The following is a 26,246-nucleotide window of genomic DNA, read 5'->3' on the forward strand; positions in this document are numbered from 1 at the left end:
TGACACTGCACACTTTTAAAGAAGACATTCACGTCATTGCACTCACTGGTACAAAAGGCTGTGTGACAACATCCTCCCTGATGTGGATCCATTTGAACTGACCCTAAATTTACACCATTAGATGTCAGCGATATGTATGAGCCACCGAGGCGTCCATCTGTTCAGCCCACACTGACACTGTGGGGGCCGTCGCTGTCACAGCTGCTGCTTCAGCAGCATGGCAAGAACAAAGGCCACAGAAAATCTCCTTACCAGCAACAACAACACAAATAACACAAACACCAACAACAACAAAACAACAACACCACCACAAAAACACAAACAACAACAACACCAACAAAACAACAACACCACCACAAAAACACAAACACCAAAAGCACCACGACCTCCAGCAGCAACAACAACAACAACACTACCAACACCAACAAAAAGACCAGCACCACCAACAAAACACAACAATACCACAAACAACACAAACACTACCACCAACAACAAAAGCACCACCACCTCCAGCAACAACAACAACAACACAAACAACACTAACAAAAGCACCACCACCATCACCAACAACAGCAACAACAACACAAACAAAAGCACCATCACCAACAACAACAACACAAACATCACCACCACCACCAAAAAGAACCACAACTACAACACCACCACCAACAACAACAACACTACCACCTTCATCACAAACAACAACACCAACACCACCACCACCAACCATAATAACAACAACACCAACAACACGAACCATAACAACAACAAAGACACCACCACCAACAACAACAATGATACCATAAACAACAACAACAACAACAACAACACTAACAAAAGCACCACCAACAACAATTTCCACCAGCATCGGAAACTTCAAGAAGAAAACAAGAGCAACCAATCACAGGTCTCCATGTAGCTTCCCCATCACTGTACAGGCAGCTATAAATCCCTTTTTAGTCTGGATACTTCTTCATTGTTTTGTTATCCTCTCTTACTGCAGCTGAACATGCTCATAATAAAACAAATAAAATAAAACTAGAAAGTTCAAAGAAAAAACTGCAGAGCGCAAATATGCAAGTTCTTTTGGTAGAACTGATCCAAGAAGTGTATCAAAGTAGACAGATGAGTAATGGAGGTCCGAAACGCTCCACAAACACTAGAAAATACAGAAGTGAGGAAGCTGCTAGGTTCAGACACTGAAAGCAGCTTTCTCATGACAGTTCCAGTGTTTACAGAAATTACAATCAGAAAGTTAAGACAGTTTCATGTCTGTAATGTCTGCTGTTGTTAAACTAAGGAAACAGAAAGTGGCAGTGGCAGCACCTGTACTGTACAGAGGAACCCAATCACAGGTAGAGTCAAAGGCAACACAACACAGCTGTACCTACTGAGACTGACCAGAATAACAGGCCTTGTTTGTCAAAAACGGTCTCTGCAAGCAAACACACTTCTCACCAGATAATAACTTGGAAGAATTATATTGTTGTTTGCCAGCTTCTATTAAAGGAAACAGGAGGAAAGGTGAGCTGGCACTTTTCTGTTGCTCTGGACCTCCAGTGTGGAGCACAAAACTCTGCCTGGGTCACATGAGGTGTGCTGCTGTATCTCTTTAGTGGGCACTCACAACCTTACTTTTGTATTTCCATAAGTAGGCCTGTCTCATTTAGAAAATGACATCCACCCATTATCTATACCCGCTTTATCCTGAAGGGGGGGGGGGGGGTGCTGGCTATCCCACCTCACTTTGGGTTCACCTGGACAGGTCGCCAGTCCATCACAGGATGTAGCTCCCATAATGTTTCAAAGATAATTCTAGTATATTTAAACCGGGCCTGTTTCCATTGAAGAGTGTGTTGTGGATCTTTGGATCCTGTTACACTCCCCACATCTGCTGCAGAGATTTGGGGAAATCTCAGGGAGTCTCACAAACAAACATCATGGCAAAAAGTGAGCTCTCCTAAGCTTTCCCAAAAAACACATTTTTATATGAGTCATTTTAAACTCATGCTTTGGATTCTGATCTTTGAGTGAAGAGAGAAATGAACCACTTGACCTTCAGGATCCGGTATAAAAATCTAGTTCTGCAGAAAGCTGCAGAGAGCTCACACTCTTTGTCTTCATTTTCTGAATCACTTCAACAGAGGTGGAGAATTCACAGTCACCATGACCTATACGGGCAAAATAGACACATTAATGGGTAATTCAAGAATAAATGATTCTTTAATGTAATGTAATGTGTTTTGGTGCTTTTTGAATTTAGAGAGCTGCCTGAGTGATGAACAAGTTCCAGATCCAAATCTACTTGTAACATCCACACTATGGAAATTCCTTTTCAACAGATGAATCCATCTCACAGCCTTTTCTCTGTTTTCTTGACATTCCCTGAGTCTCAGATCAGATGAATTCCATCCCAAGTAGTTTCCTAAACAAGCGTGAACACAGACATGTTCACCTGGAGCAACCTTGGCCATTTTCTCCTGTTATTTCATGCTATAGCGCCCCCTAGTTGAAATGCTGAGACTACACCCGGTGCCTGCATTGCATTAAGATTCCCATTCCTTACAGACAGACAGTGATGGACAAGCAGGGTCCACAGCTCAGTCAACATGGTCCTCCCACTGAGACTGACTGAGGGGAACCAGAAGACTGACGCTGGCGTGTTAATAAGTAACACAGATGAAAACAATTCAACACTTCACACAGCTGAGGTCTTAATTCATTCATCATATAAACCTTCATCTTTACTTTGACACGGTACACTTCTGAAGCATAGGTCCCTGTGTTAGTGGCTCAGTGTCATAATGCAACACAACAGATTTCTATTTTTTTTTAATCAGAAACCACAAAAAACAAACACACGAAGGTCTCACTGTGCTGACATGTTCAAACTAAATGTGAGAGCGAGCCAACAGCTTGAAAGTGAATGTTACAGGCATTAAAACGCGAGTTTAGTACCACCCTCAGCATCCTTCACACCAAACGAACACTACGAGCAGAAACCCAGCAGCAGCTCCACCTACGTTCTCACTGTTGTGGTCGGCCTCGCTGGGACAGCCGAACAGCTCTCGTCGCAGCAGGTTGCCGTCGTACTCCAGAAAGGTGAGATACAGATTCCTGAAGAACTCTACGTGCTTGTTCTTCACTCGCAGCTTCTTGGGAGAGTTCCAGTGGATCACCTGTTCAGGAGAACCACAGAGAGGGGCGGGGTTAGAGAGGGGGGGGGGGGTTAAAGGCTGATCGGGGAACTAATGACGCTGCGTTCAGATCATGTTAGACGCAGTGAACCAGTCACGCTCCCTTAAATCATACGAGGGAGGATCAAAACGTTCGGAGACTGCTTGTGTTCACGTGAACAGTGTCTAGACTGTGTGAGTCAGTCGTCCGTCACTCTGAACACCTCGTCCTGCTCATTGCTCCATCGCCGTAGACTTTCTGAATCATTTCAAGGGTCTCTGTTGCTGATCTCCTTAGTTGGACTCATGATTTAAAGTGCGCCCTCCGCTCATGTCCACGGAGAAACCGCAGATGCACCAGGACCAAAAACGTGTAACTCAGGTGCTGATGGTACCCCATATTATGGGGATAGAAGGGCTACAGCTTCTCTTTACCTTCACATGCAACATGAGCGGTCTCTAAACTTTGTGAACCACCTCTCATCAAGTACCTGCTCCTGCGGTTTGAGTCCTTTTCCCTTTGCCTCTACTAACCCTTCTGAAGGAAACACTGAACAACCTTTCTGGCCACGAGCACATTCATCACCTCAGAATCTCTGTGAGTAATTAAACTTCCATCCACAGCAGGCCTGGGAATGAATTATAAAGTGTCCTACAGCCACTTTCAGCAAGAAGTGCTTGCTTTAGCAATACACACGTTTATCCTCACCACCACTATGATTTATCCAGACAAACTTTTGTGTTTCTTCCACATATTGTGCACGTTTAAACTTCAAAATGTCTCTTAATGAATGGTGTGCTGCAATGTCACTTTTTAACTTTTTAAAACTCTTTAAAATATTTTGTACCATATTTGTATGAAACTCTATGAACTGAGTTAATCAAACTCCTCAGGTTTAAACTTCATCTACTTCCCTACTTCTAGTTACACCCTTACAAGCCAACACATTTAGATTTCCATTCATCTCCACTTACACCTCGACTGCCACTTCAGCTCCTTTCACTGTTTACACTGACAGTTGTTAGTTTTTCAGCTGCCGCCACAAACATCTGTCACTGCTTCAGTTTCACTCATTACAGCCTCAGAGATGCATTTTATGCTTCAACAGCAGTTTGTTTGAGTAGAAACGCACTGATGTAAACTTTCTTCAGTTACGTAAATCATGTCTTTGTGTTTAAGAGTCCCTTTGTAACGTAAGTGGTTGAAGTCAAAAAGGTTTGGCTCTTTTTAGAAGAGCAATCACACGGCTGATGAACACTAAGAGCCAACATTCAGACCAAGCTTTTGATTTGATATATTATGATTTATTTGATTATATCCTTTATTTTCTGCAGTAATCACACCCTGGATTCAAAACGTATAGTCGGAAACAGTTATTTTAATGCAGCAAAACAAAATAAAAGAAAGAAAATTGCATTGCTTAAGGGTCACTCACCGACGGCTTCTTATCTGCTCTTCTAATCAGTTTCCAGCAGCTGATGTAATCTACTGCTGTATGTTATGTTTTTGTTCCTCGGGGTGATTCATGGTTTTATGTTTTTCTGCATTACATCTATGTCTTTGTGTTTTTGCTCTCAGCTTTAGGAACAATCATCCATCCATACGCACTTATCTGATCATATCATTACACCAGTGCATTTTAAAAGCTTACAGGTCTGATATGAACTATGACACTGACAAAGCCATTAAAAAACAGATCCAGGCATTACTGAACATTAATAACTCTCTGGAGCGTTGAGGTGTAAAAAGGCCAAACTAAATGGGACTGTCAGGGAGTCTAATCACTGTTACATCTGACAAAGTCTGTAAAATACATGAGCCTTCTCAAAGTTATCACAATCCACACAATGGTTTTAATCGGTGTAAAAGTAGAAGCTCATGTTGGTCGGTAAGTGACGCTCTGAGGTTAATGCAGGTCAGCTGTTGTGTGTCTGCAGTGACGGACTGTGTGCACAGCCGGGACATCCGGCTCACCTTGAGGTCCGACACGTCTTTGTAGCACTTCTCGGAGCGCGTGTGGTCGGACAGCTGGACGTTCCAGAAGCAGGGCAGCTGGTGGACCAGGAACGGGTTCTGTTTGATCACAGCGTTGAAGATGTCCTGCAGACACACACACACACACACACACACACACACACACACACACACACACACACACACACATATATCATGTGTCATCATGTTACATCATCTGCAGGCCAGCAGCACCACCCGGACTGATCTGACCCTGCTACCACAGAGCGGTTTTAGTATCATGAGTGAAAGCAGCAGTCCAATCGAAGGCTCAGTGTTTCTGCTGTAGAACTGTATCATCAGACAGGCGGGTTTCATACATCACACACTTAAAGGAACCAATCCTGTCGACCCAGGGAGGGACACTTCGTATCACCGAGCTGCAGGTGGGACATCTGAGCCATGTCAAGATGTATTTTTTTTGTTATTTTGTTAAAACATGTAACTTTGAGGGACAAAAAAAAACAAAAAAAAAAAAACAAAAAAAAAAAAATCGTTTTTAGAGGTTTAATCGATGCCAGGAAGACTTTAAGCTCTGGGTGAACAGGTTTTTTTTTTTTTAAATGTAGGTTTTTATTTCTCCTTGACTATTTCTGGTCCTGGTTGACTTTCTAATTATGTTTTTTTATGATGTAAGATGTTACTTAAACTCTTATTTTTTCACTTCCTCTCTTCTAACAAGAAACAGCTACAATAAATCAACGTGTCAGAAATAATACAATCAAATTACATGTAGTTTGTCTTCTTTACTTAATTACTTTATCATTTTTTAGATAATTACTTTAATGTATGTGATGTGTTTTGTCAGCAAATGGGGTGTCACTTTTTTGCAAACTCCAGACGACGGTGTGGAACATTGAGCCTTTTAGTTTGGTGGATGATGGGATGTGCAGGAGGAGGCTGAGGGTCAGACTGATGATGGGAATGCTAATTATCCACTGATGAGATGCATTTTCAATGTGATGACATTTTAATATTTTTGAGGAACACAGTTTTCCCTGTAATTTCTCTTTAAGTAGCTTTAATATTGTTATAATCATCTTATTCCTTACTGCCTGACCATTTACTCCCACAGAGCACTTTATTAGGAACAGCATGTTAACACTGGGTCGGCCCTCCCTTCGCTCTCAAACAGCCTCAGGTCCTGGTAACATCATTCCACTCAATGTTGGAGATATTCCTTCGAGATTCTGCTGCTGACATGATTTCATCACCTAATGTTTGCAGATTCATCAAAAGCACATTCATGCTGCCAAATTCCTGTTCTACTGTTGACAGAAGTCCATCGAACTCCCTCTCATGATCATGAAACAGTCTGAGATGACTCCTCCTTTGTGACATTGTGCATCATCCTGCTGGTAGCATCCAGTGGAAGACGGTAAACGGTGGCCATAAGCGATGCAACGACACTCAGACCAGCTGTGGTATTCAAATCGTGATGGATTGGGGACTATTACACTGACAGCAGCAGACTGGCCTGTTGACACGAGGCAGGTTGGGTCCATGTTTCCTGCTGTTGATTCTGACCTTCCATCTGCAGTCTGCGGAAAGACTCATCAGATCAGTCTTTAACCATCGTCTTTCAGTGAGTCTGTGTCCACTGCAGCCTCTGATGTCTGTTCCTGACTGACAGGAGTTGAACCGACGTGGTCTTCGACTGTTAAAGTCCAACGTTGGACAGTTATCTGAGTTACAGTAGACTTTACCTCAGCTCCAACCAGTCTGACCCACAGATTGGATATAAAAGAGTTCGTAGCTTCAGGTCTGTAAAATGGTTCCGATCCAGAAGTGTCTTCAGCTGCAATACCAGCGAGTGCCACTAGAGGTCGGCTCCAAAAAGCCTCCGGCTCCATAGACTCCCATTCAACTTCTCTCATCAAATCCAAAGTGAATAAAATGTGTCCATCAGTTATCTCGGTGTTGTTAGCTAAAGTCACTCCTTCTTATTAGTTTTCTGGAGGTCCATCTGAAAATAATCCCTCATTCATTAGAAAAGAAGATTCAAGAAGACCTGTTTTTGGGGGCGTGTCTGTTTGATTGACAGGTCTGTGGTGCAGTCAGGTTACAGCTATCGGTGGGCGGGACGTAGTATCGTCAGGTTTCCGATCAGATCGGTCAGATCCATCGCTGGCTCCTCCCCCAGCTCGTCCAAATATGGTCACTTCCTACTCCAAACTAGCAAGATGGTGACAGACAGAATCTGAACCAACAATGACATCACTGCTGGTTGATGACATCACTGCTGGTTGATGATTGGTTGGACCGTTCCCCTCTGACCACTCAATCTATCTCAGAGTATTTGGATGAACAAACATGAGCTTCTAATCGAGTTCTTGGTGAGTGAATATTCCACATCGTCTTGTTCAGGTCTTCATTGAAGCATTATGATTGTTACTTTGACATTAAACACACTTATGAATAATCTCTTTAGACACAATAAAAAAGGAGCCTGAGAGATTTGAAGTCTTTGAAAACTCTGAGAACTTATAATTGGAAAAAAAAACATTGCTCTGTGTTTGAAAAAATACTTATTCACTGTGAGCTTTAAAAGGTTTTTATAATACCTTCAGATAGACGAATCATTTTATTATCACCAGAAGCCGTGGAGGGAAGAATAGTTCAGGTGCAGGATGAGTTTAACAGTCCTGACTCCTCCATGTCTTCTCAGTGTTTGCTACATCTCCACATGTTCTGGCTTTTAGAACTAATTTATGTATATTTATGTGTGTAATTACACTAGTAACGCTGACAACTTTGAGGAAACTTACTTTTGTTAGATCTGAGAGACTTTTTCTGACTTTGATATCTTTGCAGGTTCACAAGACAAGAGCGTCAGTGACAGACTCCAGATTCCTGATGGGAGACATAAAAAGTCGATATCCACGTAATGAATGCCGCCATAAAGAGGGCTGACGGTCCTTCGGAGGCGCTCGGGCAGCAGAAGGCAGATGGAACGCCGGAATGATTTCCAAAGCCCGTTCATTTTCCAAACTGCATACCTTGTGGGACTTTACTTAATGAAGGTTTAATTAAAATCTCATAAATGTACTTCTCATCTCGATGAGCTGTAAATAGCTGCGAGATAAAGAAGAGACCCTTCACCAAGGTCTCTGTGTCTGGCCTCCCAGCGCTCGATAAGAACAGCGCGCAGGGGAAGATAACACTTATTTATGACCTTCAGCACACACGTGCGCTCGGCTGGGCTGAGAGAGATGTCAGAGCGGAGAACCGGCCTGTTCACACGGGGAACACGGAGGTGAAGGCTTCGGTGAACGATCAAAGCTCTTTTAGCTTTTACGATGCAGAACAGCAAAACAGCATAAGAGCAGCACGATCAGAGCAACCCGAGGCTGACGCTCTGGAGAGGCCTGCAGCTCCATTTCAAGCTGAATATTTCTTCTGTGTTTGTCCTGAACCAGGATGTCTGCTGTTCATTGCGGATGCTCAGCCATGTTTCCCATCCACCACCTCAACAACTGCCCCTGAGACCGGCTGCCAGCTAAACTTCATTGTTTGAGTGCGACATATATCCGGCCTGGCTGCAGCGACTGCGGCTCCCAGCTTCAGTTTTCTTCGCTGTGGTCACCGTCTGGAAACTGGGCTCGTATTAGCGTTGGCTCAGCCACTCCGAGGGCCGGACCAGTCAGCGAGCAGTATCGTTGGTTCATCGCGTTTGGACGGCCGGTGACAGTGACGACTGCAGTGCTAATATTTTTCAACTCTCGCTGAATGGAAAAAAAAAAAATCTCTGAGCGTTCAGTGCAGAATAAACTCTCAGCAGCTCGTCAAGCTGCTGGCGTTCATTAAAACAATTTCAAAAATATGTGTCCAACGCTTTGTTGGTTGGTGGTTGCAGCGATGGCAGAGTGTCGCCAAGTAGGATGGAACAACTGCAAACGATTCCCTCTGGAGGGTGACCAGACCCATATAATCACGCAGTGGAACCGGGTTCTGGTTCGCAGCAGGCTAACATACATCGACCGCATCATCAGTTCATGCCTAACAGCACATAAATGTGTATTTTGGGATGAGATGATTTTTTTGGCTTTATGGATGGCACTGTGCAAAAGTTTTTGTCAAAATAATGATTCCATCAATAGTTTTTTTTTATAAGCTTCATACCAAGTGTTGTGAAAACCCGAATCGGATCAATATTTGGTGTCAGACTATAAAACAGCAGCAGTTCACCTGCACACAGTCTGTAGAGCAGCTGGCAGGTCAGCTGCTCAGCGTCGTGGACAACTGTCCACATTCTTCTATTCAGCCTGTCTCGGTGTCTTCTGTCCCTTCATGTGATCCACACGGACTCCATGATGCTGCATTCAGATCTCTGAGCGGACTCACTATGTTCTGCAGGACTCTTTATAACTCTGCTGGATGTTTGGGCTTTTTGTCTTGCTGAAGAATGAATCATGGACTCCTCAATGGATCAGAATCTAAACACGTCAAGTGCCTGAAACATTTACACGGTATTGTAGATGTCCATGGATGTAGTCTGTCTGTTCTGTAAGTTTTAAAGTAATAACGTGGAGGTCGATTGGAGTTGGAGAAGGATTTTGTGGTCACATTGCAGACCTCCAATCAACATTGAACCTTTAATGATCTTTCCTTCTGATCTTATCAGGGAACTCTGACATCACTTCCAGGTGTTAGGAAGCACCACAGCACATGTGGAAATAGTGCGTGCAATGAGCACAGAAACACGTCTGACTTCAGGCATATTCGAATGGTATGTGGTATGAGATTAATCCTAGAGGCTTTACTGTAGCTTTGTTTAACAGCAAAATTATAGAGACTGAAAACAAAAAGCATTTAACAGAGTCTGAAACATGATCGGGTGTTTACGTTGTAACTTTGGTTCTCTGAGGAAAGAGACTACATATGAACACGTAACGGAGCGGAGAGATGGTCTCCAGACGGTAAGAAACAAGCAGTACAGATGGTTTTGGTGTTGCGCAGGTGAAATGATCATGTTGCAAAGAGGTATCACATTTGAAGGTGTGAAGCGTGAGGCCGTGTCTGTGTGTGTGTGTGCGTGTGTGTGTGTGTCTGTGTGTGTGTGTGTGCGTGTGTGTGTGTGTGTGTGTGTGTTACCTGGTCTGCCAGGGAAGTGGACAGCATGCTCATTAGTTCCCTTTCTGCAGTCAACCTCCACATCTGCTCCCATCTGAGCTTCCGTAGTCGATCCAGGAGGAGCAGAATGACCCCTGCAAAGCAAACACACACACACACACACACACACACACACACACACACACACACACACACACACACACACACATACACAACACAGACACACACACACACATGTACAGACAGAGATATGGCGGCTTTAGAGACAGACAGATTAGGATCTAGCTGCCTGCTAAAGGTGATAAAGTTCCATCATGAGGCTCTGAATCACAGCTTTGTGTTTCCTCAGATAAAACTGGAGACTGAGAGTTTCAAGACTGACAGAAAACACATTAAAATCCTCCTGGAAAGCACAAATCATGCTAAGAACTTCTTTGTTCTTTCTTCCCCAACAAACAACACAGAAACTCCTCCTCGGTTCCCCGGCTGATAAAAGAAATCTTCTTGGCTGCTACATATAAAATCAAGCAGCCAGTTTTCAGAGGGAGAGCCGTGGTGAAGTATTTTTCAGATCAGAGCAAACAAACCATCTCCCTCCCACCCCGCTGTGCTCCATCTGTTGCCACGGCCACCGCCACAGAGCCGACCAACCGCAGCTGAACTGGAGGCTTTCTTTTCAATCGCTGTTCTGTGTAAAAGCAACACACGGCGTTGTGTTTGTGAGACGTTGCTACTCAGTCACACTGACAGGACGTTTAAGAGCCGAACACCGAGGCTTCGCAGCGCCGACATCTTCAGGTGACTTTCACACTGAAATGTCTGCTGTGGGATTCACAGAGCTGCTGTTTGTTTTGGGTGAAAGTCAATAGAAAGATTATCCTCCCGCTCCAAACAGCTCACAGAGAGCCGGACGCCCTCCGGAGGAAACAACCTGCTGGATCTGATGGAGGAGAAAATAATATGTAGGCAGAGAAAAATAATACGGGTGTAATGGATCCAATCAATTCCTCCACGAGCTGAAATTATAGCCCACACCTGTCTGAAAATGTATTTCCACACAACAAGCCCGGTGGATGCCTGCATGTTTCATCAATGCTTGTTAAAATGCACGCCTTTGTTGAAAGGATGGAAACTGCCTCACTGCAGCACACCGAAGCTCTCAGAAGAACAAAGGGGACAATCGGATGTGTTCCTATTATAGATGGTAGAAATGACCTTGGACACCCAGTTACACTCACAGAGAAGATTTTTTTAAATGTAATACTTCATTGCTAGATATATAGATATGTATATATTTTATTACTTCATACTTTATTCAAAATCTACCAATACTGAATAAATAGCTGAATGAAATAAAAAAGTGCACCAAGTACAAAACACAGTCTCTTATAAAAAAAAACCCAACAACCTCTAATAGTACTTCCTGTATATATAATCTATTATATAAAATGGCTGTGTGAGTGCTGCAGTGATAATGATAATAAAAAGTGGCTCAGTATCAATTATCAACTAATAATTTAACATATTGTGCTGCAGATGATCTGACAACCCAACTGATTTGTAAAACCACTGCCAGTTTCTGTTCTCTTCATAGAACGGCTGTTTTTAAACCACATCCTGTCACAAAGCAGAAGTTTGTGGCCCGGCTCCTGCCACAGGAACAGTTTGGTAGCTTATGTATATATTTTTTGAATTCCTCCAGTGGATGTGTATTTCACAGCGAAATGTGGATGAGTGCAGCGCTGAACGCTCACCAGTGACGCCATGTTTTCAAAGTTGTAGGAGGATTAAAGTGACATCAGACCTGAGTTTAAATTTAAATGGAGAACACAGGCTGTCACGATGGAGCAGAGTCCAACGCCCTGACGCACAGACTGTAATTAGTTAAGTGAAGACCACGTATGGTCCTGAATTCACTTTAACTAACAAGGCCAAGCTTCAGTTTTAATAGTTACAAAAGTCTTTAAGCGTTTAAACCCATTGATCATGAAGCTGCGGGAGCTTAATGTGGCTGCTTTGTCTGACGTCTTGTATAAAACAGCCTGTTTCTAATAATTAGTAAAACAAGAAGAAACAACATCATTAAAAGACGTAAAATAAAAAATCTGAAATATTTAACTAAACTGAAAAGGAGCTCTTTAGATAACTAAAAGCAGGAACTATCATATAAATAAATAATTTGTGTGTGCTGCAGGGAGGAAACCGGGCGATACGGTGGATACAGAGCTCCTTTATGTGGATTCATTTTAGAATGAAAGGCTCATTTCTCTCAGCTCCGTTTTATTCTGCTGCCAGTGGCTGCAAATGAAAATGCGCATGAGGTTGTGGAGATATTGCATCACGGTTATGTTATTATTTCTTAATGTAAGTTTTGTCCAAAATACAAAACTACGTTCAGTAAAGCTTTTTTTTTGTATTTCTGCAACATAAAGTCTCCTGAGCTGTTTGTCTTCAAATCTCAAGTCAAGTGAAGTCTTCAAGTATTTAAGTCTCCGATAAGTTGATGATGTTGCTTTTTGTAAAATGTTTTTGTGTTTTGTTAAATTTATTTTTTGTGTTAAATTTATTTTTTGTGAAATGATTTAGTTTTTTGTACATTTGTTTGTGTTTTCTGAAATGTTTTTGGTTTTTCTTAAATTGTGTGTGTTTTCTTTAAAGTTTGTTTGTTTTTTCGGAACTGTTTTGTGTTTTCTGAAATATTCTTGTGTTTTGTAAAATTGATTAGCATTTTGCGAAATGCTTTTTGTGTTTTCTGAAATGTGCTTGTGTTTGACCTTCAGGGCCACCGTTGTGTCTGTTAGCATGCCAGCAGTGTTTTTAAAGCTGCAGACTGTGTGATTTTGATGACTCTTGTTCAATGAGTAAACTCATGCTGCGCCACATTTTAATCTCCTTCCTGCAGCCAGAGATGTGACTTCTCTGCTCAGCCTGTCAGCCGCCTCATCAAATTCATTTCCATAATAAATGTGTATCTGTTTTCATTCTAAACCCTCACAGACCGAAGATTAGTGTAGAATACAGCCGCCTGCTAACGTGCTAAATGTGCTAACAACACGTTATCGTGCACTCACCGGTGTTGAAGCCTCTTCCCAGAGCCGGCCAGGGCCGATGGTTCTTCCACAGGTTCCCCAGGTACCAGTCACTCTGGTTCTCCACCAGACCCAGAACCTGCTGACCTGAACACACAAACACAACAACATGACCGATTAATATCCAGTCTGTCTCTAAGAAACATTTCCTTCCTCTACAACTGTCATGGATCTAACTCCATCCGACGGGGCGGCGGATGTCTTCACCTGTTTCTGTTTCTGATGCATCTCTGAGTAAAAACAGGCAGCTTTCTTTCAGTATTGCAGATCTTTGAGAGAGAATTTATGACAAAAGTCTTCACACTTCATGTGACCAGGTGTCATGCTGGGAGAACATGGGTTTTTAGGTTTGACAGAAACCTACAGCAGCACGTTTAACAGAACAGTGCTGCTGTCAATAAAGGAGCAAAAACAACAAGATATTCTGAACATGTAAATACATTTCCTCACAGATTGTGATTCCGACTACAGATTACCATTCAGAATAAAAAAATGTGTGCAATGCAAAACAAAAGAATCTTCAGCAGTGGTCTCAGACTTTTGGTCTCCAGTGTATCAATGCTGTTACATTCATTTTCTAATGCTGTGTGTTTATAAATAATAAAGGAGTATAGTTATTATTTTTACACTGAAATATCATTACTGCACATCACCCAAGACTGCTCTTTCCTTCCCCTAATTCTTTTCCAGACAAACTCAGGGTGGTGAATATGACTCAATACTGTAGACTAATGGAGTCAGTGCTCTGGAAAATGTGCATTATATTGAATTTATCAAAATATTAAGAGGACATACTTCAACAGCAAAAAGCGGATTAAAACTAAAACAGATCAGAGAACATGGACGGAAATGTCATATTAAAAAAACGGAATAAAGTCTTCTGTCTACAGTTAAGATGAATAAAGGTCAGTACATCTGATCACTCAAATATTTGGACAGCATAATATAAAAGAAACCATTTGCTGCCGCTGGTTCTATCTGGTGTGTGTATAACTGTCTGTTCTTGCTTCCCTACAGTTGGAGTGTATGCAGACAGAAGGGGATCAGTGGGAGACACTTCAGGGTCAACAGGTTCAACACAGAGCCAGCAGAAACATAATCCCTTCATAAAGTGGGCTTTTATGTCTGAGTCAACGACCAAGCACCAGAGAACTTTAACTGCCACCTCACAAACGGCACGCCGCTGCTCGAAGAGGACAAGGAAATTCAATTCAGCACTCGGCTCATCGGAATTTAAAGTTTCTGAGCCACGAGACAAAAGGTATAAAGAGGACAGGAAAGGAGGCGGGATGAAATAAAGAGGAGAGATGAGGAGGATGAAGGGATGAGAGGAAGGGGAGGTACGGGGGCTTCAGGGCGTGAGATTATGGAAGGCAAGCTGGGCAGAGATAAAGGTCGAGGAGATAGGCATTAGGGAGGAGATAGGAGCCTGGAGAGAAGGGCATGGGTGTAGCGATGGCAGCTTTAATGAAGGCTGTAAGGAAGATTAATGAGAGCTTATTGGAGCAGGCAGCAGAGAGCAGGAAGCCCCTTTACAAAGGCTGCAGAACACAGAACACACATCACATCAAGGTGACAATTAGAGCTCCGAACCAAAACACTGCTGCTTTCACGAGACTTCACAGGAAGGACTTCAGCTTGGATTCATCACGAGTTATCGTTTCTAAAAGTTAATCACTTCTTATAGCAATAAACTTTGTGAGTGATTAATTATAGTCATGTTGGAAGTCCATGAAACAGCACACCGTTTTTTCAACTTACTGACTTAGTCCATTACCAGATATGCATCCTCCCCTTATATGTCCAGTCCCACAGTGGTCCATAGTGTGCATGAGGAGGACCACAGATATAAACGTGTATTTGTAAACACATGTAATGCATGCCAACTGCCAGCATGAAAATAAAACGTAATATACGATGAAAAAAAAAGTATTTACAAGAGGAGAATGAAATGTGAAGAAAATGTGACTGTCTGATTCAGTCTGTGCTATAAAAGTATCAAAGTTCACCTCAATAAAGTCAGATGGTCGATAAAGAAGAGCAGCGAGACGTTCAGACAGGTTGAAACCAGTTTATCCAGATTACTAGAGATCACCTGAAATAATCCCAGTTTGACAGGAAAGCTGTGATCTGACCAGCAGGTCAGAGTTGGAGCTCATGTAGCAGACTAACAGTTTTCTGAAACAAATAAACACCAGGACAGAAAAACACAACTTTAATGGGGGAAAAGAGTGAAACATCTTTTTTTTTTATCATTACATAGATGCAATATTTTTCCTTCGCATGTTTATAGGAGTCATTGTGGATTCTGATAACACCTTCAAGCAGCACTGGGTAATTGACTTTTATCAAGGATTTGATATTTGAGCAATGATTGACTCATCAGTTGTTGTCTGACACCAGAAACAGGAGCAGCACCGCCCGTCTCTGCAGACTTATTTTACAAGTCTCTTTTCATTTTATTCTATCCTGGATTTATAACCTGGATTGATGTTTCATTCTATTTTATTTCAACTTTTTATTGATGAGTGGAGTTTGAAGCCTTTCTACAGACCCCCATCCTCTCTTGACAGGTCTACCTTTCTCACAAAACTCTTTGACTAAATCCCAACATTCAAAATGAGAAAAACTGATGTGCAACTGACCGCGAAGCTTTAAGCACCCGCTTCCTCAAAAAGTCCGATATTGGGTTTCCGAGTCAGAGAGCCACGACGGGCAAGAAAAAAGGAAATAAATCAATCGGGCTCTACTTTGTTTCATCAGACAGTCCCTACTTCAGAAAATATCCCGTCAAAACAGGGTTCTCTGCAGTCCAACAAAGCTGTTAGACACTGCATCAGATTTAATCATCTTCAAAACAGATTAATGCACATTACTCTGCTCAGGAGCTATCGATCTTGTAATTTACCAACTGGCTATCTGGCCTGCGAAGCCCTGAAGGCTTAAAACCAATACTGGCTATTTAGGGATTACAGTGTGGCTCCAATGTATTAAAATGTCAGACATATTAGTATGTATGCACATCCCACCAAGCAAAGTCCTCACGCAGCAAACCTCAGGCCGTCCACAATCTATTCCCCAGCATGCAGCAGCTGAGGGAGGAGTGAGCCGCTCTGAAATTAGCTGTGGAGAGGTACCAGGAGATCAGTGGGAGTTTTTTACTGCTGAGTCAGCGGTGCTGATACGAGGAAAGATGAACGCCAAGGTCAGCACGGCCAACATCCACGCTTCACTTCAGCCTCCCAACAAACCCACACAGGAGCATGAATTAATAACACATCAGGAGATTCACAGGACAAACTACAACACAGACCACCTGCAGCGCTTATGTAACAACTATGTCGTGCACGTGTCCTTGAAATGGAGCAGCCGGAGTGGGCGGTCGCTTTGTGGTGATACGATAATACCACAAAACTCTGCTTTTCAAATAAAGTATCTACAATCACTAACAAACAATTACAAACTGACAGAGTGTGTCATGTAAATGTTTATTTTATGCATGGTTGTATAACGTATGAATCCAATACATTGCAATTAACATTGTTTTTTGTTAATTACATCATGAGTACAAATATATCACCAAGTTTATTTCATGTTTATTGTGCTGGATGGTTTTATGGAAATGTTCCAATGTAAATAACTTTGTATTGTTGTTTTTAAAAAGATTAGAAGAGGGATTTATAAATAAAGTAGACTTGGTATACCTGTGGCGACTATCTCGAATCTATCCTTCAAGTGAGAGTGTCTCATTTTCATAATCTGGATCCTATTTAGGCCAATAAAATATGACAGCATCATGCAGCTCCAAGCTGAACTCTTACTCTTGTTTTATGAAAACATTCATCTCCTGAGGAGGAAAACAACATTCAGACAGCACGTGCTATCTCTGGGTTATAATTCATTTTTGGGACCTCAGACTGTATTTAATGACAATCGGGCATGTGGTGTTATTTCTTGGAGTACCTGTGATGAAGCGCACATGGACACATGCACAGTTAACTTGCGGTTCGTGTCTGAGGTTGCGTCTCTTCTGAGGAGACAAGTTTACGTAGTCAATAATGTAGGAGGTTCAATCTAAAATTGGGAGACTGCTCCTGTTGCTCGTGGACAGTGAGAAGCAGCGTGATGTGAACGGAGCAGGGCGACGTAGAGAGCTACGATTGTGTGTTTGTGTGATGTGTCACACCACAGTTCAGCTGGTTTTCACTGAATGTTTCAGCCTCAGAACGTCCCGGCAGAACTCGGCGTTGACAGTCTGACTCTGGGACACGAAATTCACAGAGTTCAACACCATGACTGTAAAAAACAACAACACCTGGTTGCTCTTTTGACTTGATGTGCCTTTAGTCTTCCGGTTTTGGACAGTGACGTTCTGGCCTTCCTGAAACACGAATGTCACTGGAAACATCTCGCCCGGCTAATTGCTTCATTGCCACAAGCTTTCTGAAGCATATCAACATTCTCCTTTGCTGATTTACTAAGTTTGACACATAAGTTGATGTGCGCCCTCTGCTCATGTCCGCGGTGAAATCGTAGCTGCAGCGGACCGGAGCTCACAAACGAGTGTCAGGAACAGTCTCTGAACTTCTTAAATGATTTTAATGTTTTAACATTTTAATCACTTGAATTTAATAAAGTCAATAATATAATCTTCCTATTTTAAACAGTGGCTCTGAATTACTAAATTTCATTGTCTGATTTAAGTCACAACACATTCTTTCAAACGTTTCACATTAAAAGCCTTTCTGTCCACTGAAATGTCAGAGGGCCTTTAAATTGAAACAGATACAGGAACATGTGATGCGGTCATTTAATGGGGGAAACGGCAGCGGATCAAAATGAGGCTTCGACTGGATGCTGTGAATCCATTAATACAACCATCAATATGAATTTGACTTATTCATTGTTTCTATTGGCTTTTTTGTATAAACACACGTCGGAGATGTTTGAATTTTCAGGCGCTTAGAAAGTGTGAATGGATTTAACTGGATGCAGAGACCTGTGAACCTGTTACTTCCTCACTCAGAGAGAAAAGGAGGTGTAGCACCGCTCCAGCAGCACAACACCTGTGATGACAATCTTTTCTGCCACAATGCCAGTAATTAGTTCCTTTTACACAATGCAGTATTATAAAGACACACCACCTCCTGCAGTAGCACTGAACTCTACCGCTGAATGCTAATTAAGTATTGTCTACTCTTCACAACTGAATCACTGCATATGGATGTTATTTGTAATTACTGCTGTATTGTAAGTGGGTGAATGTTACAGTTTGCTGTTTTCTATAATACCCAAGTTACCAAACTCATACATGAAGCACACGGAGCAACTGGAGGAAGGAGAATATGATGAGGTCTCCAGCTTTTCTGGCCTGAAGGTGACAAAAGTCACTTTGCAAATTGTTTATGAAGTCTAAAGCTGAATACTGATCGCTGCACGTCTTCACAACAAACATGTAAAGCTGTGGGCAACAGTGGGTAATTCTAATGGTTATGTTGTGTCAAGTGTCTCATTTCATACTTTATAGAAAAATAAATTTGTGAAACCTGCAGCTGTGAACGAGGGCAGGACTTTTCCCAAAATAATGTGATTCTACCAGAAGAATAAAAAGCTCTGCGGTAGCTGTACTACAGTATGTCGATCCATATGTACTGACACGGACATACGGGACAACATGCAGGTTGGATGTGATGGGAGTGAGTTCTGAAGGTGAACAGCACTGAATGGATATTTTATGTACATCTAGTGCAGTGTTAAATAAAATCAAAAATCACAATTAGTCAAACATTATTGTGAGGTTCAAAAAGTCTCTGCTGCTCCTTTATCCTCTGAGTGGGTGGACTGGTGTCTGCATCCGATGAGTCGACCAAACACACAAGATGACAACAAGGGCAGCAGTGGTACTGAAGAACAAGGACATTTCAAAAATATCATTTATATCATCCACATGGGGAAATTGATCTCCAGCATTTAGACCTTTCCAATGCACGCACAGACACACACACACACACACACACACACACACACACACACACACACACACACACACACACACACACACACACACACACACACACACACACACACACAGCAGGGTCTGGGGACTAACTCCAGCTGTGTTGCCTTGGTCAGGAGTAGTAGTTAAAACATGTATGTTGTAATGGGAGGAAAGCGGAGCACCTGCCCCGGGTTTACCAGACTCACATCCACTGCACGGATACATGAGGAATTGTTGGGAGTCGTTACGTCCTACTGGGGGACATTTTGCAGTGGTTTCACACTTTTAGCCCTCGAAACGAACTCAGACCCCTCAGAAGCATCTGGCACCGCGTCAACAAGTAAAACAAGACAATGAGAGGACTCTCCGTCTCCGTGTCCTTGAACGCAGAGTGATCAGCTAAAAAGCATTTGTATCACATGAAGTTTGAACTGCTGAATAAGAGCGAGATGAAGGCTCATGCACTCAGAAAACTGTAATACACTTAAGTGTTCCTAATTCAAGGGCAGGTAGTTGTAGGTTACACTGCCAAAGCTCCTCTGCCATTAGTTCTGCTGATTACAGATGGTGGGAGGTGGAGGGGAGGCGTGATGTCATGATGTAGTGCAGACTGTTGTCATGGTGACCCACGTGTGTCAGTAGGATGGATTCTGTTTTGCATACTAACTGCAGGAGCCGTCTGGAGTTGGTTTTATATGAAACCATCATCTCTGTTGTTTGTTAAAAATGTTTCAGGAAGAACATCCAGAAATGTCACAGTCATCCGACGATTTTGGTTTTACATCTGGGTAAAATCTAATGGATGGATAATTACTTGTTAATATCCACAAATTGAAGGATTACATTTCGTTGGGGAAGCAGCTGCAGGGACTCTTAAGGCCCTGCTGACACTAATTACAGAGTGAACGCTCACCTGCAAAGACTCCCATCATCAATCACCTGCACCACTGTTTCCCACATCCTTCATCGCTGCACTCTCCTGCCTCTGCTGCTCATGTGTTTGCACACTGAAGGAGTCGGTGGTGACCAGGAGAAGAAAACTAAATGGTCAAATGTAGTGTTTCTGTCCAGGTTTGTATCTCAGAAGAACACTGAGACGTTTCCCTGCTACAGCTCCACACAGCTGCTACTTAAAGCTGCCTCCGTCTTTCTGCTGTCAACAGTCCAGAGTGGCTCTGACCTCCATTGTCCCTCAGCAGCCCAGCGGTGGGTTCATGGGTGATCTACCATGTCTGAGCAGAGAGAAGAAGGAAGGTACTTACTGCTCTCTGTTCCAGTGGAGCAGCCGTCAGGACTAGAACCAAGAAAGATATCACTACTCTGATTATTCAGCCGTTTCTAAAAGAAGACGAATGTTGATGACATCACACTGTGAAAATGGACATTTATAAAGACAAAACTGTCTGAAGTTAAAAGAATGAACGTCCAAATTGAACAGGATTATGAATCCGACACACGGAGACACCTTCAGTCCAACGTCATGACTGGACTAAAGTAAAGCTCTTGTAGTCCAAAACCAGAACAGGATCAGATTCTGTGGGGCAGGATTGTGCCCGTAGGTTTCCACAGCAATCTTAAAATCACATTTCAATATTTCTTGGGACAATTTTCCCACAGTTCATGTATGTGTTCTGCTGCTGTATGTGAAATAGTTACAAACTAATTACCAAGATGGATGTTTTTAATAACTAAAAACAGTTTTCACTTTGTATGCTACAGCACAAAGTAGAAAATAACAACAATAAACACAAAACAGATGAAAACAAGCCATTTAACAACATTTACCCAAAAACACAAAAATGGTGAAAAAGTGCAGCTGGTGGGGAATGAAGCCGTGCAGAGGACGGAACAAACCAACCCAGTGGAAGGTGCAGGTCAGGGCTCAAGAAAAGCTAATTGGTTTTCTTGTACATATCTTTTCTTTGTCTCCCACCAGAAGAGGAAGGTTCTCCAATGCAAATGTTCAAGAACTGTGAGACTAACTTCAGACAAAATGTGAAATTTGGACCCTTTCCAAGTCTGCCGGAAAAGACACATGAAGTTCTCTTGTGAAATTGCGTTTCAGGAAATGGAAATGTTAACGGGTAATTCATCAATTTCATCAGATCCCAACATAAAAGTAGACCAGAATGAATCAGGCTGTTGGCCCTTGCTTTGATCTGAGGGTCTACTTTCAATCACAGTTTGGACATTTTGTTTTCTCATCTCTCCACGTTCATCATTCCTCCCCAACTTTCACAAACTTTCTATCTTAAAAAGTTGGATGGTGACCGCGATGAGATTACTGCAGGAGTTTGCTGAAGTTTTGAAAGTGTGGGCCGTTGAAGAGAGCACTGGTTATAAACATTATACAATGTATGATGCAGTTGCCGCAGATATGATTTCTTCGTAGGCAAGAATTTATGTGGAGTCGGGTAGTGAAACCTGTGCAGGGACTCTTAACTATGACTGCTCTCGCATCCGTTTTGTAAGCAGGGAAAGACTCATGAAGAAGCTCCTGTCTGCAGGCTGCAGGATGCTCGACGGGTTACAGTCCCGGTGTCAGTGAACGCCACTCGTTCCAGCTCAGCAGCTTTGTGGAGAGACTTCATCACACCAGCGATGGGCAATTATTGCTTATGTCAATCAAAATCATATCAGGCCGAGTCGCTGTACACTGATAGGGTTCTGTTTCCCTCCGCCTGCCTTTAACTCTCCTCTCACCGGCGCTCATATCAGCACACAAACTGGTGGTAAATGGTAGATAACAGAAGAAAAAACAGTGAAAGTAAAGCTGTGAGAATCCTTTAAAAAAAAAAAAAAAAAAAAAAAAAGAGTCTCTGATGGCTTTTGTCAGAGTGTCATCAGCTCCTAAAGGCTGACATTTAACTGTGATCACACCAGAAGATTGGAGCCGCAGAGAGTCGGACAGTTTCTCTACAGGAAGTGATGAGAAGCAGCTCCACGACAGGAAGGAAGGACTGAACTTCATGTTACACCAAGACTGTTTACAATCATCCACAACATGCTGATGCAGTTTGAGATAAGGATTACATTTTCCTCCCACTGTGACTGTGTACATGATGTTCTGAACCTAGTGGTGGCGCTGCTGCACCTCCAGTGTTGGAGCAGATTTTACACCTCGCTGCAGCTCTGAGAAGACTCTGACATTTCTTTGAAAGTGCAACTAGTGAGATGACAAATGTGCTGTGATGTCAGTGTGAGATTGTTCTGCCGTCTAATGTTTCCCAGACCGTGACATGTGCCGTCGCTTCATCTGTGACTGGTCATATTGTTTTGGTACTCAGCTTTTAACCCGTATCTATATGCCTGCGACTATTTAAACCTCCTTAATGCACATGTCTGTTTAGTCTGTCTGTTGTGTCTTCAGAACCAGGATCTCATTAAGACCACCCAACACTGCATGACTGACTCTGTCTTAGGGGACATGTAAATCTGCCCCACTTCCACTGCACTACTAATCCACTGTGCACATCTTTAAGTGTTTCATGTCTGCGTGTTGCTTTGGAGGTAAAAAGCTCATCTGATGCTGCGGAGGCTGAAAAGAGGTCACAGCAGCTTCACAGAGACAGCAGGTGTAGTAGCAGCGCTGGTCCATGATTTATGCAGCACTGATGAACAGTGTAGAGGGTGAATGGAAGGAAAAAGTTCTTTCAGTGACAGATATGTAGAACAGGGCTTATAGAAGGAAACCGTGACACCGGTTTCTGGGAAAGAAAGCTCCTTTTATGACACGTGTGCATGCATATATGTTGAAAGTGTTAACATGCACTTGTTAGTTCAATGTCTGCATTAGTGTGTCACATTAGATAAAGTCAACCATACATCTCTGAGAGCAGAATGAGACCAAAGACTGGATATAAAAGTGTTTGTAGCTTCAGGTCTGTAAAATGGTTCTGATCCAGAAGTGTCTTCAGCTACAATACCAGCGAGTGCCACTAGAGGTCGTCTCCAAAAAGCCTCCGGCTCCATAGACTCCCATTCAACTTCTCTCATCAAATCCAAAGTGAATAAAATGTGTCCATCAGTTATCTCGGTGTTGTTAGCTAAAGTCACTCCTTCTTATTAGTTTTCTGGAGGTCCATCTGAAAATAATCCCTCATTCATTAGAAAAGAAGATTCAAGAACACCTGTTTTTGGGGGCGTGTCTGTTTGATTGACAGGCCTGTGGTGCAGTCAGGTTACAGCTATCGGTGGGCGGGACGTAGATTCGTCAGGTTTCCAATCAGATCGGTCAGATCCACCGCTGGCTCCTCCCCCAACACATACGTTATGAGTAAATACTAGAAATACAACACAGTTAAAAGAACAATGTACTGATGAACTGAAGTGTCCAGTACAAGCTTCCAGGAATACAACATGTGGTTGTACTACGCTGTCAGGATGTAGAGAGAGCGACAGAACACAAAGGCAGATGCAGATGTGCGTACGCATGGTGAAGCCAATGAGTCATTTGTGAGTCGAACACTTTCTTCCTCTTGAAATAAAGTCTTCTGTGCACTCAGACCTCTCAGCAGCACTCGGTGTTTCATATTCATAGAATTTATTTAGGCAGAGCAAGAAAATAAATCTGCTGCCACATGAGGATCATTTTTCTGTTTATTTTTTGTTCCTGTCAACAGTGAAAGTGACAAGCAGCTGATTGTGAGGAGTGATTTTTTTTGTGTGCAGCCTCTTACTCCGTCCTGCAGGAGTCGCGCAGCTTCTACATACATCATGGAGTTTGATCCGTTGTCATGGAGATCCTACAGATATCCCAGCTGACCTCAAGTTGGGACTTTGACTGGAGAAAGTTAATGAGAACTTCTTTGCCCTTATATAGAACTACATATTGAGGTGTTCTTGTGCACGGCTCTTCAGACCCAAAGCCTAGTTGGTACATTTCACTATAGTGACACTACAAACACACCGAAGACAAAATTCTTGAGGAGAGATGAAAGATGCAGTGGGATGGGATGCAGAGGAGGATGGCAGGTTCACTTTAGAAGGAAAACTTTAGCAGGAAGAAGATTTGGTTTGGAAGTAATATGTTTCTGAGTGCGTGGGATAAACAGCTGAATATGAATGAATGAAGGTATGGTGTAGAAATGTCACAAATTATTTTGAAAAAAAAAAAAGGCACCATTGGCACAAACTGGCAAAACTAGCAGTTCCTGTTTGCTGTGGATGTTCAAAAGTGATGATTCTCAGGCGCTTATAAGACTTATAATAATAAGTGGAGTTTTTCTGTAATAAAATCAACTACAATCTTCAAAATGTGTAAATCACACTGAATCTAACGTCTGTACAGCATGTGTGTTCAGGTTCGACCGACTCCTGACGTTTTGACCCATTGCGATGCAAACGGCAGAAATGAGGTGAAGTCCTCCAAACTGCCTTCAGCGCTCCTTCAGAAGCTCCGCCCCCCAAATTCATGCTCACGCAATACCAAGGCAGTGACACGAATACCTGAGCGACACCGTCCAGCCTCACGCCGTCTGGAAGTGGACGTCTCTTTCTCATACCTGAAGCAAAACAAACAATATGATATGAAACGCCGATAAACCAACGACATGCGAGCAGCCAAACACAGCAGCTAAAACACAAGCGCACAAAAACTAGCGGGAGTCGTTGAGAATGTTTCCACAAAACTATAGAGACTGTAGAGGACCGTCGGATCGTAGCTCGGCTAACAAGGAGGGTAATGGTACCGAGCTTACGTTCAGAATCACGCATCGATCCGCATGATCCCACTGTGCTGGAAAACATTTTTACTTCTGGTGGCTATAAAACCTCCATCCTTCATATAGCAGGATGTAGAGCCAAAAACACAGCCAGTATCGTAACTAACATGCTAAAGTTGCTGTGGTGATGCAGAACATGAGACAAGACCGGACAGTTCCCCCGAACCGACACACCAGCAACACTCACAACTGTCCCACCACTACAGACAACAGCAGCATGTCCTGCTGAACGTCAACGGGGAAGACATTTAAGACGACCTGACTCCCAGATGTGCTGCGGGTTCCTGCTTCCTGCCAACCAGATGGGATTCACGATTACAAACAGCAGGAAATGGAACTAAACCATATCAAGCTGTTTGTTCTATGAAACCTCGCTGTACTGATTTAGTTTCCCACTTGTCAAGCAGAAACAGAACAACTTTCCATCCTTCCCTCCACTGTTGGAAAGTGAACGTGGCTCTTCGTCTTCACTCATCACAGCACTTCCTATTCAATTCTTCTTCTTCTCTGGATATTTCTCAGCTATTGCGTATTTCTCAGAAAAGTGTTGCTGACATCAAATTCAAAATGAGCACAAGAATTCCAAAAAGCGATAAAATCTCTCAGTTTCAACATGTGATTTGTTGTCTTTGACCTACTTTTGATTGGATGTGGGTTTACATCATTTACAAATGATCCCATTGTGTTTTTATTTACATTTTACACTGCATCCCAACATGTCTGGAGACGGTGTTGTACAGAGTTATTCAGGGCCGTGGAATGAATAAGAGATTTTTGTTTATGCACAGATCAAATAGTTAGCGGACCGTGAGGAGATATTTGTTCAATTTTACAATAAATGTGTTAGATTAGAATCACAGACTCCGGCTGACTATTACTCAGTGGCCTAAGTGAAAGAATTAACTTCCTTTGTTATGTTTACATTCCATTCATATATATATATTCACAATATACACACTACATATAATACAGTGTAATATGTAACAACTCATGATACAATGGTGGCTTCTAAAAACTGTTAGGTAGAATTAGTACAAATGAAATCTCATCTTGTAATACCATTTTGTGCATCAGGGGGCGATAGTGAGTCACTGTAGAGTCCAGGCTGTCTGCCCTCAGTTTGGTGTTACACTGAAATCGGTCCCCCGGACCTACAGTGACAATATTAGGGCA

At 42.6% G+C, this 26,246-nt stretch overlaps 1 protein-coding gene across 1 annotated transcript in view; it reads right to left on the reverse strand.

Moving 5' to 3' along the window:
- large1 (LARGE xylosyl- and glucuronyltransferase 1) overlaps window positions 1–26,246 on the reverse strand; it is a 107,892-nt gene that overhangs the window by 12,082 nt on the left and 69,564 nt on the right. Inside the window, exons 7-10 of the mRNA XM_069156379.1 lie at window positions 13,335–13,439; window positions 10,285–10,397; window positions 5,152–5,277; window positions 3,024–3,179 (exon numbers count right to left, since the gene is read on the reverse strand). Coding sequence (XP_069012480.1) covers window positions 3,024–3,179; window positions 5,152–5,277; window positions 10,285–10,397; window positions 13,335–13,439 — 500 coding nt within the window. The remainder of the gene's footprint in view (window positions 1–3,023; window positions 3,180–5,151; window positions 5,278–10,284; window positions 10,398–13,334; window positions 13,440–26,246) is intronic.

Source organism: Embiotoca jacksoni, unplaced genomic scaffold, assembly GCF_022577435.1.
Source record: "Embiotoca jacksoni isolate LCO1_2020_lvr unplaced genomic scaffold, fEmbJac1.0.p SCAF_21, whole genome shotgun sequence".
NCBI classification, from domain to species: domain Eukaryota; kingdom Metazoa; phylum Chordata; class Actinopteri; family Embiotocidae; genus Embiotoca; species Embiotoca jacksoni.